Source organism: Stegodyphus dumicola, chromosome 6, assembly GCF_044657685.1.
Source record: "Stegodyphus dumicola isolate Sdum_Otavi_A_Nest chromosome 6, ASM4465768v1".
Classification (NCBI taxonomy): Eukaryota; Metazoa; Arthropoda; class Arachnida; order Araneae; family Eresidae; genus Stegodyphus; species Stegodyphus dumicola.
Window position 1 is genome coordinate 222811363 of NC_140773.1, and position 18879 is coordinate 222830241.

General features: G+C 31.0%; 1 protein-coding gene across 2 annotated transcripts in view; it reads right to left on the reverse strand.

Annotated features, from left to right (window-relative positions):
• LeuRS (Leucyl-tRNA synthetase) overlaps positions 1-18879 on the reverse strand; it is a 97512-nt gene that overhangs the window by 51471 nt on the left and 27162 nt on the right. The window contains exons 5-12 of one of the 2 annotated variants that reach the window (XM_085819580.1): positions 15347-15508; positions 11472-11584; positions 9545-9608; positions 9382-9449; positions 8832-9054; positions 4843-4930; positions 3968-4098; positions 1808-1948 (exon numbers count right to left, since the gene is read on the reverse strand). In XM_085819580.1, the coding sequence (XP_085675706.1) occupies positions 1808-1948; positions 3968-4098; positions 4843-4930; positions 8832-9054; positions 9382-9449; positions 9545-9608; positions 11472-11584; positions 15347-15508 (990 nt within the window). Of the gene's footprint in view, positions 1-1807; positions 1949-3967; positions 4099-4842; positions 4931-8831; positions 9058-9381; positions 9450-9544; positions 9609-11471; positions 11585-15346; positions 15509-18879 lie in introns of both variants that reach the window. The other variant, XM_085819579.1, reaches the window with a different exon arrangement.

The window sequence follows — 18879 nt, forward strand, 5'->3', positions numbered from 1 at the left end:
CTGAGACCTGAGGAGAATTATACTGTTTTGTTAATAACTTTGAATTTCAAATTTAGTTCTTGTTAGTTGAGTTACTGCCCAAGCAAGGCATAGTTTGTTAGCGTTGATGCATTGTGAATTTTAAAGAATTGAATAAAGAGTTCTTTTAACTCTTCTCTTGTCTGGTTCCTGTATTTACTTCAGCTGTCACACTGTAAGCTTAACAACTAGATATTACAAGATTTTAAACAATAACACAAAAATAGATATAGACAAGATAATTAAACAATAACACAAATATATATAAATCATGTAAGTAAGCCTCCCTATCTAAAATCTTAAAAATCTTTAAATTTGTTAAACCAAATTAGTAAACTTCGAAATTCTAATATCATAAAACTTTATCTTTATATTTACATTACACAGTGCCATAATTTTTGTTTTTTAATTTCAGTACAGTATAGTAAGAAAAACACCCTTATATACTAAATTCAAAATTACCAGAATTGGTTAATAAATTACTTCATAGAAATGAAAAAATAACAATTATATATTATCAGCAAAATAATGAAATTATGTGTATGCACAAAGTTTATAAATGCAAAACCTTTTAAATAAAATAGTGAATTGTTAAGCTTTCATTCCATCAATAATAATTTTTATGTTTTATTTTTTATATTGTTATATTGAAAGAAAATAATTAACGAGCTGTGTTATACACACACATAATCTGTTAACCATAAATCTACCATAGAAAAATCAAGTGGATGAACACTGCTTTGAGCAGGTAGTTGAAAGCATTTTCATAAAATGCTAACCTTGAAATCGAGGCTAATGTTTGGTCACTTCAAACATTAAATCACTAATTATTTACAGAAAACTCTAGTTCTAAATACTGAATAGGTGTCCAAAATAAATTTGACACTGAATTAACTAAGAACTGTAGCAGTAATTCCACACTGCATTTCATCAGACATTGGAACTTTTAGAATTGCAGATAAAGAGGCACATTTATTTGAATTAATTCTATTTATTGAAATCCAAATGGGGAATAAAATTTGACGTTTAGATTGACTAAATTATAATGTGATTATTTTCAGCAAGAGACTAGATATATTAGAAGATCGCAGCATAGATCTAGAAAACTGCTATTAAACAATGAGATGCTAATCAGCGTCCAAATTACTTGTAGAGATCTAAATGCATAGATTCACAAAAATAAATAAGGAAGATAGTTTTGATGAAAAGAACACAATTTATTCGTGAACATTCTTGTAGTCCACATTATTCTTGGGTGCATGATGCAAACCACAATTTTTGTATATAGTAGGATACATATTAACAACAAAAAAAGCAGTGTGTTGCAAAACAAGCTTGTTAGCAACAAGCGAAGGAGGAGAGTGGAAAGAAATGCGTATTTAAAAAGAGTGGTATTTACAATAAAAATTTATCTAATCTGGCTGCGATTTCATCACATTGCAGTGCATGTTTACATAAACAGATGAAGTTTGAAAGGCATATTTTAGAAAGAGTTATTACTATTTTTAGAAAAGAAAGAAGTACCTCATATTAAAATGAGGTTTTAAGGGACTACTGCTGATGTAAAGCTATATATTTTTTTCTTACACAGACACACACACACATATATATATATGCATTTTTAAAAAATTTTTTTACTAGCCGTCAGTTCTGTATTTACAGCAGTCGCTTCAATAATGAACCACAAATTAAATAATAATGCATAATTTTCCCAATGCTTGGGAATTAAAAGTAGATATACTTAGAATTATAAAATTCACTCCCAAATCCATAAAACATATTTACTTACACCTTCATAAAATGACTTTAAATATATTTTCTCTTTTGCAGTGGCAAGCTTTTCCTTTTCATTTTGGCTCTGGATTTTCATTTCCTCACAAACACTTTGAGCACAAAGTGATCCAAAGTCAGGAACTTCAAGAATAGGTACCTAGATGAAACAATTTTAAGCTTTCAGTTCATTTAAGTATTCAGTTCACTAAAATATTCATCTATGATGAATTTTTTTAATGCAGAATTAATGTAAGCACAAAATATGATACAATAAATACACAACAAAATATTCATAAATAATGGAACAAATTTTTAAATGTAGAGAATAAAATATCTCATCAAAAACAGAACACGCTTATAGCTACCAAAACAACTGAATTATTACATAATTACTAATTCAGAAGTCAAACAACAAAAATCAGCATTATATTTTCAAAATTTTCACAGGACTAGTTTCGATGGTTTTAACGAACCACCATCCTCAGCTGCAAAACCGCAAATGAACAAGATAGGAAATAGTGATTAGATAAAATAAGAAAGCCTGGGCAAGAATAAGCAAGTGGCACCATCTGTTGGTGAAACCAGAACTAAAACATAATTTCTTTAAAGGCCAAAGGCAAAGATGGGTTGGAATTAGGATCGTTAACTAGAACAGAAAGATTTTTTTGAATGTGAAATGCCTCTAGAAAATCCAGTTCCCCAATGAAAGATGTTTTTTTGAATAATTTTGGCAGCAGAAAAATTGAAAGTGTGATTTTCGGACCAACAGTGTTGAGCAACAGAAGACTTCTGTGTTTCCTTTTTTCTAACATGGCTTTCTTCAATGGCAAGATTATTCAATAATTTTTGAAATATTTTAGCATAAAATCTGCTGTGTGGTGCATTGCAAGATGATGGGAAGATGTGTCTCCAGATACTTTAAAAAATGCTTGGCAAAATTTATGGCTAGCTACCATATTTCATGGTGAGGAGTATGATGAAGATGATAAAAGCGAATCTGAAGGTTTTTAGATATTGCAAACCAAAGGTGAAATTTTTTAATTAATGGATTTTGTAAAGACATGCGGAGAAGAGGTAATAAATTATGATGATATTATTTTCTTTGTGACGACAACGCCCCAATTATCAATAAATTAACACAGGCAAAATCTTTAGTAAGTTCTAGATCCAGAAAATACCACTACCAATAGAGAATAAAGTGATAGAGAGGTTATTGAAAATGAACAATTTTGATTGATATGTTGGTCAGACTTCTCGACACAATAATTAAAGGGTGTGAAAAAACGGAACTTTGTAACTGAACAAGAAATTATACCTGTCTATGGAATTAAAGAGAAAGTATTAGCACAAAAATCGAAGCAACTTAAACAGCTTACATTGAAAGAAATGTTTAATAAAGTAAACAATAAATACTGAGCCTTTTTTTGTAAATTTTGACATCCTTTAGATCATAAACGCTTCTTTATTTCATAAATCACAATTTCATATTAATTTTTTAAATTCTACATGCTGTCTTACTAGATTTAAACTGATGATCTAATATCCAGAAAAATCACAAATCTGGAATCACCAAAGTCCTGACGAGTCCGGATCTTGGATTTTGTACTGTATATGAAATAATGAAATAAATGCAAAAAAGCATCACAAATGGGCGTAAATTAAAAATTAAATAAAATACACAATAAGCTAATATAAAATTACCATAAAATTGAGACAAGTTAAATTATAACATCATGCAGATCTAAATACAATCCTGTGTGCTTATACTTCCTTAATTGCCAAAGGTATCATTCAGTCAGTCTCTTAATATTTTGCTTTCTTCCTTCAATTCTAATTCATCAACATGCAAATGTACTCAGTTTTTAACCCACAGAGAAAAAAAAAAAAAAAAAAAAAAAAAAAACCTAGATATTAGATATATGTAACTAGATAAAAATGCACAATAATAACTTGGAAGTGATATGTCAAATACAAGGCTGTCAGTGATATTATTTAAGTATAGCTATTAATGCATTGATATTAAAAAAAGTAACTTCTGAGAAACAAACACATAAAACACAATTTTATTACCTAAGCAAATTATTTCAAATGAAGCAATAATACGACATGAAATAAGTATAACATTATTTGCAAATTACAGAAAAAAATTTACAAATTTCTTACAATTTAAACTTACAGGACTGTATTTCATAACCATGTCATCTGTGATATTGAATTTCTTTCTTAGTTCTGGCTTTTTCTTTAAATCATTTAAGGCAGCAAAATCATCAGGGGAATCGGATGGTACACTTGTTACAACACCAGTTCCTAGAAATAATAAAAACATTAAAAATACTAATTTATTTTTTGACATCTTAAAATTTAAAATTTAGAAAATAATAATAAAAAAAAACTTATAAAATAAGCTTTTACTTTAAATTTGTAAAATTATTAATGAACTGAAAGGAGAAAAATAATTGAAGAGAGTAAATTTTCTTTACAAAATTTACCTACATATTTATATTATGAATAATTAAAATTTTTGTAGGTGATAATAGAAGACTTGTCTTTGTACTTCATTTCAATTTTAATGACATTACACAAACTAATAAAAATTTTCTGATGCCAGTCATCAGCAAATCAAATTTATTCATTTATTAAAAACAAATTTATTTGTAAATGGTAAAAGAACTGAAATATATATTGATGCTAGATGCTGATGAAAATTGTAAAATCTTCTGACAAATCTCTGCCAGTAATTTCTTGCGCATGCATATTTTAAATAAATCGTTTCTGATGTTTTTTCATATCAGTAGTATATGTCTATTCCATAAGTAACCAAAGTAATGAAGTTTCAGATACATAAAGTCAGAGATGTGAAGAAATTAATGCTGTTAGATAAAGTATGTCATGATTTCACCTAAATGGTTACAAACTCTTATATGAGAGAAAAATCCACACGATATGCAACATTGTGTAAAATTATTCCAAAATTAAAAGAAAAATTTAAAACTTTTTTTTATTTTTCTTCCTTTATTACTATTATTTTTGTTATACTCACTGAGACTTTACCTTTGTCATCTTTGATCGTCAACATGGGTAATGTGTACATAACATCATATGAAGTTAACGGAGCTTTTAAAGGTAGACCCAGGAGATCCTAAAGAAAATATAAAAATTGAGAATTCGAATTAGAAAATGATTTTAAAGTTATAACAGATATTTAACAAGAATAATAAAAATCCTTTTTTCCTTTAATATAATGCTACTAGCAAAATAAAAGAAATTTCAGATGATCTTAGTACAGGACAACAGTTTACCGTATTATATTTAGCATAATGTTATGAAAGCTGTGATGTATGGGTGACGCCAACCAACAAGATGTATAGAGGGCGCTAACTCTCAGTCTGGAGAGGCGCCAAAAGTTTAGTTTCCAAGAGGGAGACCGACAAAAAGGTCATACGGAAGGCTCGTGGGAGCCAATTATGAAACCGAAATTCACTTTTATTACTTTATATATATTTCAGTTATTAGTATTGTAGTTTAGTATTAGTTTTGTGTTTGTAAAATAAATGTTTAAAATACAAGAAAGTGGAGTTATTTCTTTATGAGGCGGTGGATGAAGAAGGGATGATATCACAAAGAACGAAGTATCACAAAGAAAGAAGGAAGTATCACAAAGAAAGAAGGAAGTATCACAAAGAACGCACCACAATCTTCTAAGTTACGGAGATGGGCTTTAGCATTATAAAAGTATGATACTACAATTTCACATTGCCCAGGTGCTAAGTTAAGCAATGCTGATGCGTTGTCCAGACTAGAGACTATTGAGTGACTTGTGTGAAAGAAAGAACTTTTCATAGACATTTATGAACTCTTAATATTATTATTTTTTTATATGTTTCTTTTTCAGCTACTCTCCTAGAGACTTTTAAGTATATCATAGACGCTTTAAGTATTCTATTGCATTAGAATTGTTTGAATACTAATTTTTAATCATTTATATATTACAGTTTTAGAAGAAGTCTTGTAGTAGGTGTAGAACTAACCTGTATAAGTATTGTGTTATATATCTTTCAACTTCAGTATCGATTGATTTGTAGACTTTAGTAGGTAAGTAACTCTTTCGTTTGACGTCACCATAATTTGTCATATTTCAATAGGCTTTCACCCTATTTCAATCTTGGATGGGGGGTGTGATGTATGGGTGACACCAACCAACAAGATGTATAGAGGGCATTAACTCTCAGTCTGGAGAGGCGCCAAAAGTTTAGTTTCCAAGAGGGAGACCGACAAAGAGGTCATACGGAAGGCTCGTGGGAGCCATTAATGAAACCGAAATTCACTTTTATTACTTTATATATATTTCAGTTATTAGTATTGTAGTTTAGTATTAGTTTTGTGTTTGTAAAATAAATGTTTAAAATACAAGAAAGTGGAGTTATTTCTCTATGAGGCAGTGGATGAAGAAGTGATGATATCACAAAAGCATATTATTTTTCACACACGGACCTATAATTTTATTATTCTTTGCTTGATAAATTATAAGAAATTTCTTATAAATATAGCATTTAACAAAAAAAAAAAAAAAAAAAAAAAAAAGTTTTCTGATAGCTTACAGAGAAAGAAACTAAGAAATTAAAAAAATACCTGGAACAGATTTGGGGCAAATAGTTAGTCCAAGTTTGTACACATAAAATAACAGATACATGCATGAAATTTAATAATTTAATTCTTGGTGAATGAGAGAGAAATTCTGCTTAACACGCTGTCGCCGGCCTGACTGTATTTGTCTGTTCTGCGGGACGGCATGACTCACTGATGGGTCACGCTTGTATATAAAAAAATACGTAGCACAAAATTTTATTCTATTTTAATTACTCAACAGTATACATTAATATTTCAACATTAGTCAAACATTCAATACAAAACTAATAACTTAAAATGTAACTTATAAATTAAATATAATTATTAATTTTTTCCATGCAATTTTTTAAAGCAGGCTAAACAAAGTGCTGGCTTACCCTTACAATTATCGCAATATGTTGTTACTTTCTTTGCTCTATTCATAGCGTACTGGGCATCGCTTTCTCATCTTCCTCAGGGATCCTACATACGAATTAAAAATGTTTTTTCTTTTTTTGGTTATTATTACTTCGTTAGGAGAGGATTCACAAAACGGATGGACCATGAAATGGACCACTAATTCTTGCACCACCACACGAAAAAAAAAAAACAATGAATAATCTCAAAGCGTTAACGTAACCATATGGTCAGCAGACTGTGTCTATAATTGGTTAAAAAATTACTACAGCTAACCAACAAAGTAATTTATCAAAAAAAAATTTAAGCTATGGATCGTGAGTTAGTTCCAATTTATTTTAATGATATTTTAACACAATAAGCTTATTCAAAAAATTAATAAAATATATATTTTCTGATCTGGCATCTGTAGTAATCTGTAGGTAATACACATATGCAAATGAGTATTTGCATACATGTGTTAATTTCCTCTAATCTTTAAGCACCTACAGATGCAAGACCACAAAACAATAATTTTAAATATCTGTCAGTTGTATATATGCAATAAACATGTTTAATGTTTAACTCTTCAACTAGCCTTAGCTATGGCTTTAATGTTCCCAGAAAGATAATGAAAAAAATATTTTCTATCTGTAATTCCAAAATGCTTTTATAATGTAATAAGAAAATTTTTCCCTACTAATACACTACTATAATGGTCTACAGTGGCTTTCGTAAGACGTGATGTGAATATGAGCCAGTTTCTCTTAAAAAGCTTTCCACAAAGAACCTTAGGCAGGTAGCCCTTATTTGCTTTGCCATAATTTAAATAATCAGTCATTTAACCCCTTAACTAACACTTTACTTTTCAGTTTTCCAAGCAAAAATTACCCCCTTTTCTTTTACTATGTACTTACTATGTACTAATTTACTATGTACTTACTATGTACTAATTTGTGCAACAAGACAGGAAGGATTCTACAAATATTTTTACAAAGTTTTGTATTTTTAAACATTTTTCTGTCGCAAAATAAATGGTAAATAATTATCCTGAGTTAACTTGTTAATACATTTTTATAAAGAATGAACATGAAAAACTATTTCAAAATAATTTTGAATTTCAATAATCATAAATTGAATATTTATCTGTACAGAGAAAATGTGAAAGATATGACTAAAAAAGAAATAAAATATAAAAAAATTTTTAGTTCAAGTTAGAAACAGTGTGGTAGACCCTGAAGCATGGCACTACACATAAAGGCATGTTACAACCTGTAAAAAATAGTGTGTTTATGAGCGGATTTACATGCTCTAATTAGTGCATTTCCCACCAAATTGCAAAACAGACTGAATTACTAACCCAATGCGTTGTTTGACAGAGATAAAAATAGGCTCACATGTGTGTGGATGGCTGCCCGGATGCTGAGCCTAAAGAAGCATGGCACAAAACTCTTTTCTTATAAACAAAACACTGTAAAGGTCAACAGCATAACCGTAAAACACATTGCGAGCTTACTCAAAATAAATAAATAAAAATGTTCTGCCAATGAACCTAATGGAGTCTGTCCCAATCCATAGATCACGAGTTAACTCATGTTAATTATTTTCGACAATGGATTTAATTCAGAATAACAGCACAAGCAGTCAATGCTTTGGATACATTTCAAGATGCATGCATACAGTATATATATTCAAAGACATTGGAAAAAATATTATTGAACACATGCATACACACACATATATATGGCTTGATCAGTATTAGGTAAGTAAACCTTAGTGAACAATATCTAAAATTTACTTTTTTAATGCTAGAATTTCGGATAGTTGAAAGTTATTGCCAAAATTTTCAAATTTTTAATAGCAGTAAATTGAACGATGTGACGTTTAAGAAGTGCTTTGCCTAGATGTTCAATGAAGGATAAGAAAATGAGAAAAGAGGGAAATAAATTTAACATTTATCATTGGTGATTGATAACAAGTCCCTGATAAAACAAAAAGAAGTTGATTAATTTCACAACATTACTCAGAAAAATACTTACTCTACCCTCCAACTCTATTAATTCAGATACTTTGCCAGTTTCACTTGTGAATCCTTGATAACTCATGTTACGAGCTGCTCTTCTTGTACAGATATAAATGTCCCCACTAGAAATTTGAAATGCTATGTACTTCATATCTGGTCTCACCCAGCAATTTGTTTGGCCATACATAGTTTCAGGTCTCAGTGTTGCAGCAATCAGAAATACAGAAAACCCTGTAAAACTACTGTAAAAAAGATTTAAATATGTGTTTATTTGTATTGTGGTTAGTATTTTTGATTTTTAACACACAATTTTATATTACAATTTAATCAGTATACTAAATCCATCCAAGAGAAATAAACAATAAAATTTTATTAAAGATTTTTTATAGTATCTTCAACAGATAAATAAACATAATTTTTTTTTAATTTTTTTTTTTTTTTTTACTTTTTAAAAATATTTTATTCAAAACAGTAGGAAATTTATTTAAGTAAAAAGAAAGTTAAAAAAATATTATGCATTGCAATATCATCATTTCATAACATGCTAAGACATTCAAAATTTTAACCTAAGTTTTTGGGGAAGAGGTTCTAAAACTTTCATTTTAATTAGAGTGTATTCTTGAGGTCCAACACCCTGCAAGATTTAATTTAAAATCAGTAATGTTAAAAGTAAAAAAAGATATATGTACTAATAAAATATATTAACACAATAAGCTTAATATAACTTACCTCGCCAGAACTTCGGTCATGGTCCATACATGGCTGGTTATCTTTAGGAGAAAATATAGTGTACCTGACAAGCAAAAACAGAACACACAATTTAGTAGATTAGGAAAATGAACACTATTCTTACTAGTTTATAACCATTTAAAAGGAATGCTGAGCTCCTGATTATCTACTGTACTTAATGAACGGAAAAATAATAAGAAAACATGGGTTATTCATAAATAGCCCTTCATACCATAAACAATTAATTCAAAAGAAGTCTTAAGAAATGGATTACAGTTAAATATCCTTGTGCATCTGACAGCTGCTATACGGATTTCACAAAAATAACACGAGATGCTTCCTTCTAATCAGGAAGTGAACCAATATTTTGGGTGAGGGTCACATTTACAACTGTTTTGGACTGTATATAAACAGAAATATGAAAAACTAATAGCAAAACCATAATGCACAAAGCACTTTCAAATACAATTTTTTGTCCCTTTTTGTAGTTAGCAGGGTATGATAATTCTTATATCAGACATCAATGTGTAGTGACATTAGGTTATTTTGAAGCAGGAGAGATGAAAAATAAGCAATGCCCTTGCCGGGACTCGAACACGGACCTCTCGAATACATGCCAAGTGTGCTGACAATTACACCACGAAGGCATGCTAAGAAGGCGGGAGAAATATCTTATATATGTTTCAATTATTTTTTAAATACTGAAGTTTTTCTTCTTAAGTATCAATAGGTAAAGACTATTGTAAACAATACTGAATGACACACAGATAATCAAGAATTCAGTGTAATAATAAAACACTTAATTGACTAGTAATAACTAATAAGTTAACTTACACTTAACTCGCTAGTAATAAATAGCAAGTCCAAGATTTGATTTTTCATATTTTCATTTCATGCAAATGAAGACCTACTTTATGAGAGTTACAAAAGTTCCAGAACATCAAAAGATGGATTAAAAAATCAAAAATGGATTGAATGCACACAAAACTGATGACAGCTTGATGAAATCTATTTTTTCAAAAACCTTTTACAATTTTGGATCTCTTCATACAAAAGTACTCGTGTAACTCTTCTAAGTTTGACTGAGCACAATTAGTAGTTACAAAAAGCATCAAATGCATGAGCTTGCTCAGTTCTCTCTCAATAGTCTGAACTCAATGCTGCATTCAACTGAAAACTGATGCTCTCTTTGGTCTTATACAATTTTCCTCCATTCTTCGAAAATTTTCCAGTACCTTTATTTTCTCAAAATTGCTGGAAAGCATACACAGCTACAGAGGGATCAGACCAAAATGTCACCAAATAGTCACAAAGTTTGATAGAAAAAAAATGTGTTTTTGGTGAAATAGCAATTTACCCCAATGTTAAATGGACATTACCTCTGTAACTCTGTTTTTCCAACAATGCATCATAACTCTTGAGGCCTTTCATGTTACACTATATAAAAGATACTACAGTTTACATAGACCGTATTTTCCATGTGCAATGCTTTTATCTTTTGAGGCCACTTATTCAAACATTTGCCTTAGCCTCTTGAACGATGGTAAACCGCACTGACAAGGGATAAAGGGAATAATATGTGTGTGGGTTGAATGTTTGAGGAAGTAAATATTCTGGAAAAGAGGATGGATTGTATTCAATGCAGATATCAAAAAGAATGCTATTATAGTGCACTTCCAACCTGAATGAATTTGCGGAATAAGGAGTCAGATGTTTTCTCTTTCTGTAGTCATTTGAAGCCGAGATTTTTTAGTGAAAATCAAAAGCTTTAGTAAATTGCATTTGCTTTAGTTTAAATATGGTTGATCTAGTGCTTCTTTTAGTAGTAAATATGTCTCTCGTGAAAAGAAAAAAAACACAGTGCTGGTTTCAAATAATTTTACCATCTAACTTATATCTAATTTAATGATAAAGCTGTAAAAGATACCTTTTTCCAAACTGAATCCTTCCTCTTTCTCTGAGTCTAATAAACTGCCAACGAACAAAAGAATCATAATACGGATTACAGTCTGTGGTTATGAATGTTCTGCGCCAATCTACCTAAATTGTTGAAATATGTTTAAAAATTCATGTTATACATACAGCAATAAATACTAGTATTAATGCAAAGAATAGATACCTGAAAATCAGGAACTACACTGCTCAAAACAATTAGGGAATATTGCGAGTTCAGTATGAAATAACCATATTATCGAAAACTTTAACAAAAATGAGACAAAAGAGATTAAAAAGGAAAATGCAATCGTTTACAAAGTTAGGAATATGAAAATTTGTCTGCGACGTCGAAAAATTCGCACTTTAAATAAGGGGTGAAAAGCGATCTGCAGCATTCCTTTTTATACGAGAAAATTAAAAATAATAGATACAACTTGAATGTTTTGTAACAATGTATATGATGTCTCAGTAAGATGATTTTGCTGAATCGGTGGCCTGGAGAGCCATTGTTATTTTAGAGGTGGGTCAAAAGCAATCTGTTATAAAGAAAGCGTCAGGAGTTTCTCAAAGTATTATTTCCAGACTACGGAATCGGTTTTCAGAAACTGGAAGTATTTGCCGAAGAACAGGACAAGGTAGCATGCCTGCAACATTACAATATGGATGATAATACCAGGCTACATAGTGATCAGCTAGTGGACAAATTCCCTTTCGACGAAGGAATCCTCTGAATGGATGGGCAGTATGTTCTCTATATTTGAACACAATAGAACATACTTGGGGCACTGCACAGAGAAGGGTTGCTAATTGCTTATCAGTCCTAGAAATAATTCAGCAATTTGAAAGCTGTCTTCTACAGGAGTGGAAGAGAATGCCCCAGTCCCACTGATTCCATGCCTAACAAGGGTGCGATATTACTTTTGTCAAGAAATACACCTTTTTGTTTGTTTGTATGATATACACAAATTATGTATTTTTTATTTACTGACAAATAGCGTCAATAAAAGTGAATTAATTATTCCTTGTCAGTTGCTACTTTTTCTTTTCACATATCTTACTATACATATACATCACATATTAGTCACCAAGACATTTCCTCATCTGCAGTTTATTTCCAAAGTCATAAAATCCCCTAAGTGTTTTGAGTTGTGTTAGCAAGAGGAAAGTTAAAGCATGAATGAATGAAAAGCTCATAATGCACTTTTTATTAGTATGTTTGGAAATAAATTATGCTTTTAGTTCATAATCTTATACTTGCAATTTATAAAATAGTCATTCTAATAAAAATACCACAATAAATGGAATAAAATATTGATGTACAAACCATCTCTGTAAAGTCAATATATTTAATAGAATACGTAGCAAAGTTTTATGGAATAAATTCAATTTGCCATTAAAAATGATAGAAGACTGATCAAAAAGTAGGGGCTACACAAATACAAGATGCATGTATACAAGTAACCAGATAAATTAAAAGATCAAATGACTAAATAAAAAAGTTAAAGAATAAATATATTTTTAGAAAGAGTGACATCTTTACTCTTGCTAAAGCTAGTTTAAACTACTATATATTTCTGAATATAGGCCAAGAATGTGCTTTTTATTCAAAACTGTACCTGAAATTTAAAACCTGTACATCAGACAAAATGGGGTGGGGGTTACTGTAACATTCAGGTATGTTGCCATGAGAAAGAAAATGTTGTCAAGCAGGTAAAGTGGGTCGAATATTTTCCAATAAAATTTTTATAAGGTGAAATGAAAGATGCTAATGACAACAGATTTAATTCAAATCACCCTATCTGAAATTATCTGCATTTTTTCCATTCATTTATAGTATTGTATACAATATGTGACAACTGTGCTAGGCTTGGTTTCTATGCCACACTATTTTTGGTCTGAAAGAAGAGTGGGAAGAGAAATTTTAAACAGCAACTTTCAAATTACACATCATTGCATTTGCTGAACAGTATGGCTGCTCCACATTTCTCTGTACATGAAAACTACTTTACGAGTAGAGAAAGCCAAGTGCAAATTTTGCCATCAGATTTTTTGTTTTGACAACAGAGCAACAAATCAATACCATAGGCAATTTAGCAAATAAAAACAAAACAAAAATGATTAAGAGTTTTCAAATTTTATATTATGCCCAAAGGGGCTTTTATTTAATGTTTTGCACATTACCTTTATTTATTAAATATCATGTTCTTTGCATTTAAACCATAAAATTCAATTCAAAAGCAATATCACATAATTTAAAAACAGCATATCTTTAGAATTCCCAATACACAGTCTTGAGTGCTGGAAATAAAAATGTTTTTTTTTTTCTTACAGTTTTGCCATTGCTCGCTTTGAAATTGTTAAGCTTGTTAATCAAAGATTTGTTAAAGTTTTACAAAGTATGAAATAGATAACAAAACAAATTCCAAATTAGGACTTCCAAATGTCCATACTTGGGTGGAGGACTACGTTATTCAAATTTTGATGGCTCTAGGTAGTGCTGTTTTATCACAATGCGAGAAACATTCCTACATTTATGCAGATTCTTCATTATTTAATTTCGTACAAGATAATATATGCAATATGCCAAAGCGAAATTAATAGCCCTTTGGGCTAAAAACAGTTCATTTTCAGAAAATAATTTTTTTCCCACAAATTTAAGATACATAAATATAAACTAAAGAAATAAAAAAAAGATATTTGGTGATTTATCACTTGTGCCTGGCTACTGGAAAAGTACCTACTTTTTTTACCAGTTTAATGCATTGTTAATAACGACCCTCCTTGCAATTTAACATTAAAAGAAGTGCTTGATTTGTCCATTAGATTTTGACAAAGCAGTAAAAAGAAGACAGAAAAGTTTACTGTGAAGATTTGCTGTTTTTTGTGAAACAGGGCAACTACTTCTTAAAGTGTATCACAATGGGAGATGAGACCCAGTGTCTTCAACATAATTCAAAAATAAAAAGACAAAGTACATAGAGGAAAGGACTGCTGCTTTTTTTAATTAAAAAAATGGGATGAGATGAGTTAGAAAGGAATTTTTTGACTCTGGGCAATGGTTTCATTTACACAGTAATGCTAGACTGCATACAGCATTGTTTGTACAATAATATCTTGCTAAGCATTCAACTGCAGTAATAAATCACCCACAATTTTTTTTCTGACTTATCAGGTGCAATTTTTTTTCCTTCTTCTGAAGCTTAAGATGGTTATGAAAGGACAGAGATTTGAAAATGTCTTGGGTATTAAATCAAATGTAATGCATATTCTGCGAATAGTTAGTTCTGTGGAGAATTCTTAAGACAGCAGATAGATCAAAACGATAGCACTACCACCTTTTCCCTCTCATCCCGTAGGGAAAAATTTGTGAGTAGACAGAGCAGTTCCTTGCTGGCAGCCATTCGTGAAATTTCAAAACGACCTTGCTTATGTCAGGTGATATTGATTTTTGAACTACCATACTTGCTACCAATGCGGAATTTCACCTGTGAGACTTCCCTGGCAGTTATTTTGAAGGAGATAAATTTAGGTTAACGTTAGTAATCTTTTTCTTGTTTATAAGAAATTGTTCAGTTACTTATGGGCACATCTTATATATAGGAATACATATCTAAACTATTCTAGTATTTTTACAAAAAATTGGAATTTTTCTAATTAATGTTTATTGCAATACATAAAATGTTAATTTTGCATACTGCATACTTATACAGTTCATTTGTTACATTTTGTACATAGAAGCACATACATACACAGGTTTGATAGACAAGACTTTTTTTAATTTACCATTTTCATATAAAAAATATATTACACTGCATATAAAATAATTATCATAACTTCAGAAAAATAATACAAAAACTACTTCCTTACTTTAACACCCATTGATTTCAGATCACTAATAGCTAAAGGTGGAAAATACTGTAACCAATGCTCTGCATCAGAAAATTTCTTGATTTCTTCATCTTTAAGTCCCAGTGATTGCATTATTTGCCACTGGTAATTTGCAGTACCAGATTTAGCAGCCAGCTTACTCTGAAAACAGTTTCATCATTACATAATTTTATGAAAATTTAATATCTTAAAAAATTCAGTAACATTTATGAAAACCATATAAAAGTAGTTACATTTTTAACTGAAGATGAAAATCCATAATTAAGAGAAACCAAAATGAAATATGTGATTAAAATCACAGAACACTGCTATCTAGTTCTAATTTTATGATATAAAATGTCAGAAATTTAATTTCTCTAAGTTTTAAGCCTAGTAATATCACAGGCATGAGAAATAACATAAAGTAATAATTCAGGCCCTCATATTGATGGAAATGAGAAGTAAAGAGTTAATATTTTTGTTAAATTTACACACACAAAAAAAAAGTATTAAATTTCTAATTTGACTGTTCTAAAATTAAACCTCAAATATTACAAGTGAATTCAAAATATAGTTATAAAAATTAATTCAAACTAATCTTTTGATAAATGTGAATAAAAAAGGATAGAAATTTTCTCCCATTCACAGAGAATTTTAAATTATTTTTTAAGCATACAATACAAAGTTCTGATTAAAAAAATATTTTAGTTCATGTATATTATATATTAATGCCAGATAATAGAAAGCAAAATTCAACTGCTAGTCCAGTAGATGCACAGTTCAAGTTATCAGATTATTAAGATTAATAATGATCCAAATTACGATGGGTGTTCAAATGAAAAGGTACAAAATGACACTGTGGGTATAATAGAAACCTTTTTTCACAAGTAACCAGCAGAGGCATGAGTATAACTATCCCACTGTTTTAGGATCTGAAGGATTCCCTGTACCCGGAATTCCTGTGGCTGTGACAGGAGCTAGTCCTTCAGTTCATTGCCCGAGTTGAAGCGGCTCACTTTGGGATTTTTTTTAGTGGACCAAACAATTAGAAGTCAGAGGACGACATGTCTGGGCTGTAGGACAGATGCTCAAGCTGATCCCGCTTGAACTTGGGCATTATACTTTGTGTGACCTTAGAGATGCGTACATGTGCATTATCATGGAGCAGTATCACTCCCTCTGCAAGCAGCCCAAGAGTTTGCTCTTGTTGGCGAGGTGGATTTGTATTGATTGCGAATTTTCTTACAGTACATATAACTGTTAACAATTTTTACATGCTCAAGGAATTTAATGAGTAATGGATATCGAAATTGACAGTGAACATCACCTTGACTGTTAACAGCACAGCTTTGAATTTTTTAGGCGGATGTGACAATGCATGCTTCCATTGCATGCTGTTCTACTTTGCCTTGGCTCAAAGCGATAGCACCAGCTCTTGTCGCAGGCAACAATTTGCTAAAGGAAAGCCCGGCATTCAAGCGGAACAGGCATTGAAATTCCCCCCACTTTCTTTTGTGGTTCACTGAGCTTTTTCGGAACCCACTGCGTGCACATCTTTCGGAAACCCAATCTGTCATGCACAAATGTCTACACTGTTCCAACAACATTTGCATTGTTACACACCGGTCACTTCCCACTAGGTCATTTACCTTGTTGATGAGTTCGGCCATGATTAACACATTTACCTGATCTGGTCTTGGGTCATCATTCAATTGGGGACGCCACTTTCTCACTGACTTGACAGACACACAGTCTTCACACAGAGATGAATACATATACAGCCATCACACAGAGATGAATATTGGCCGGTTTAACCCCTTCCATAGTCAGAAATATGATAACACCTCACAACTCCTCAATCTCCAAATTTTGCATTGTGAAAGCCATGATGTCCTCACACACCGTGCTGCATCAATTGGACGAGACACACAACTACCTCCTTTTCTCCTGCATCATGCATGCGTACAATCCTGCCAGTCACTACATTTGTGTCCCTAGATGTCTCAATTTGTTATCCCAAAGTGGCATATTCAAATTTTCATCAGTTTGGTTGTTACAACATTTCCTACCTTTTCATTTGAAAACTTCTCATATAATATTATTATATGAGAACCAGGTTTAGAAAAAGTTGCTTCAGTCTATTCTTGTTTATGAGTGCATAAATAACTGCCAACTTACGTATGCATTATTATTGATATACGTCCACACAGTTTCTCTGCCCCCCCCCCGTTTATAAGTGCATGAATTGTAATATACCCTAAATGTACAGTAGTAAAGTATTTGTTGGAGCAGAAATATGAAAACCTCGCCAACAAGAGTATCCTTGCCAGGATTTTAACTTTAGACTTCCTGATGACTAGCTGTACATGTTTCCAATTATTCCAAGGCATGCAATAAGGGGGAGAAAATACCTTACATTTCCCCCTATGCACATGCTTACACAGCAATTTAGGAGATAGAGACCCAATCACCAAACTGGGGTGGTGATAAATCATTATCTCCCATACTCTAGCTCAAGAGTCACTTTTACAGCTATTTAGACTTCATGGAGTAGAAACATGAAAATCTCACCAAAAACATTATCCACCAGGATTCAAACTCCAGACTTCCTGACTGCTAGACAGACGTGCTTCCAATTACACAAAGGCATACAATAAGAAGGAAAAAATAATTTACAAACTCAGTTTTTTACTAAAAGCAACTTATTATGTCATATATAAATAGAATTTTGTTAGAAGCTGCTTGTATCTTTTGTCATCATATAATGTAAATACATGAACAAGTAGTGTTCATTACAGTATAACTGCCATAAGATTAAGAAAGAGCATTAAAAAAAAAAAAAACTTGTAATGTTCAACAAAATGTAATGACAGTGAAGTGCAAATAAGTTTATCCGTCAAGAAATATAAAGACGCTGTTTGAATTGTAAAACTTAAAGGAACTATCATCCTTTTCAACTTAAAGGAACTTAGCACATATACACAGTTTAAATAGCAATTAAAGTGAAATCTTTGGAATAAAATTTATGTGAGAGGATATAAACCCAAATGATTCTGCACTAGATACAAAATATAAGACATTAGGAAAATCCCTGGTTAATTAAAATAATGCTACAAATGTTAATAAAAATTAATTGCAACTTAGATACATTATTATGCATTTAAATTTGCATCACCCAGGCCCATTATTAAAATTAATTAAACTGAATCATCAAGGGCACAGGCACCCGCTATTTACAGGCTTATAATAACTTCCAGTTAACATACAAATTATCAGAGCAGATCACTCCTTGGCAAGGTTATTGGTCACCAGCGACATATACTTCGCAATCACTACAGGTGACCCCACTGTTTTCCAGCATAAAGCAGTGGAGTAAACTAAAATATTTTTTAAAATTCAGAATTAAAGGACAACAGTTCCCTTCAATTCTATAGGTCATCTCTAACCTTACGGCTTGTAATCACTTTGGTCAGCTCATAAGTCACTAATATGAGGCAGTGTATATGTGTGTATATATTTTTCAAATGAAAATT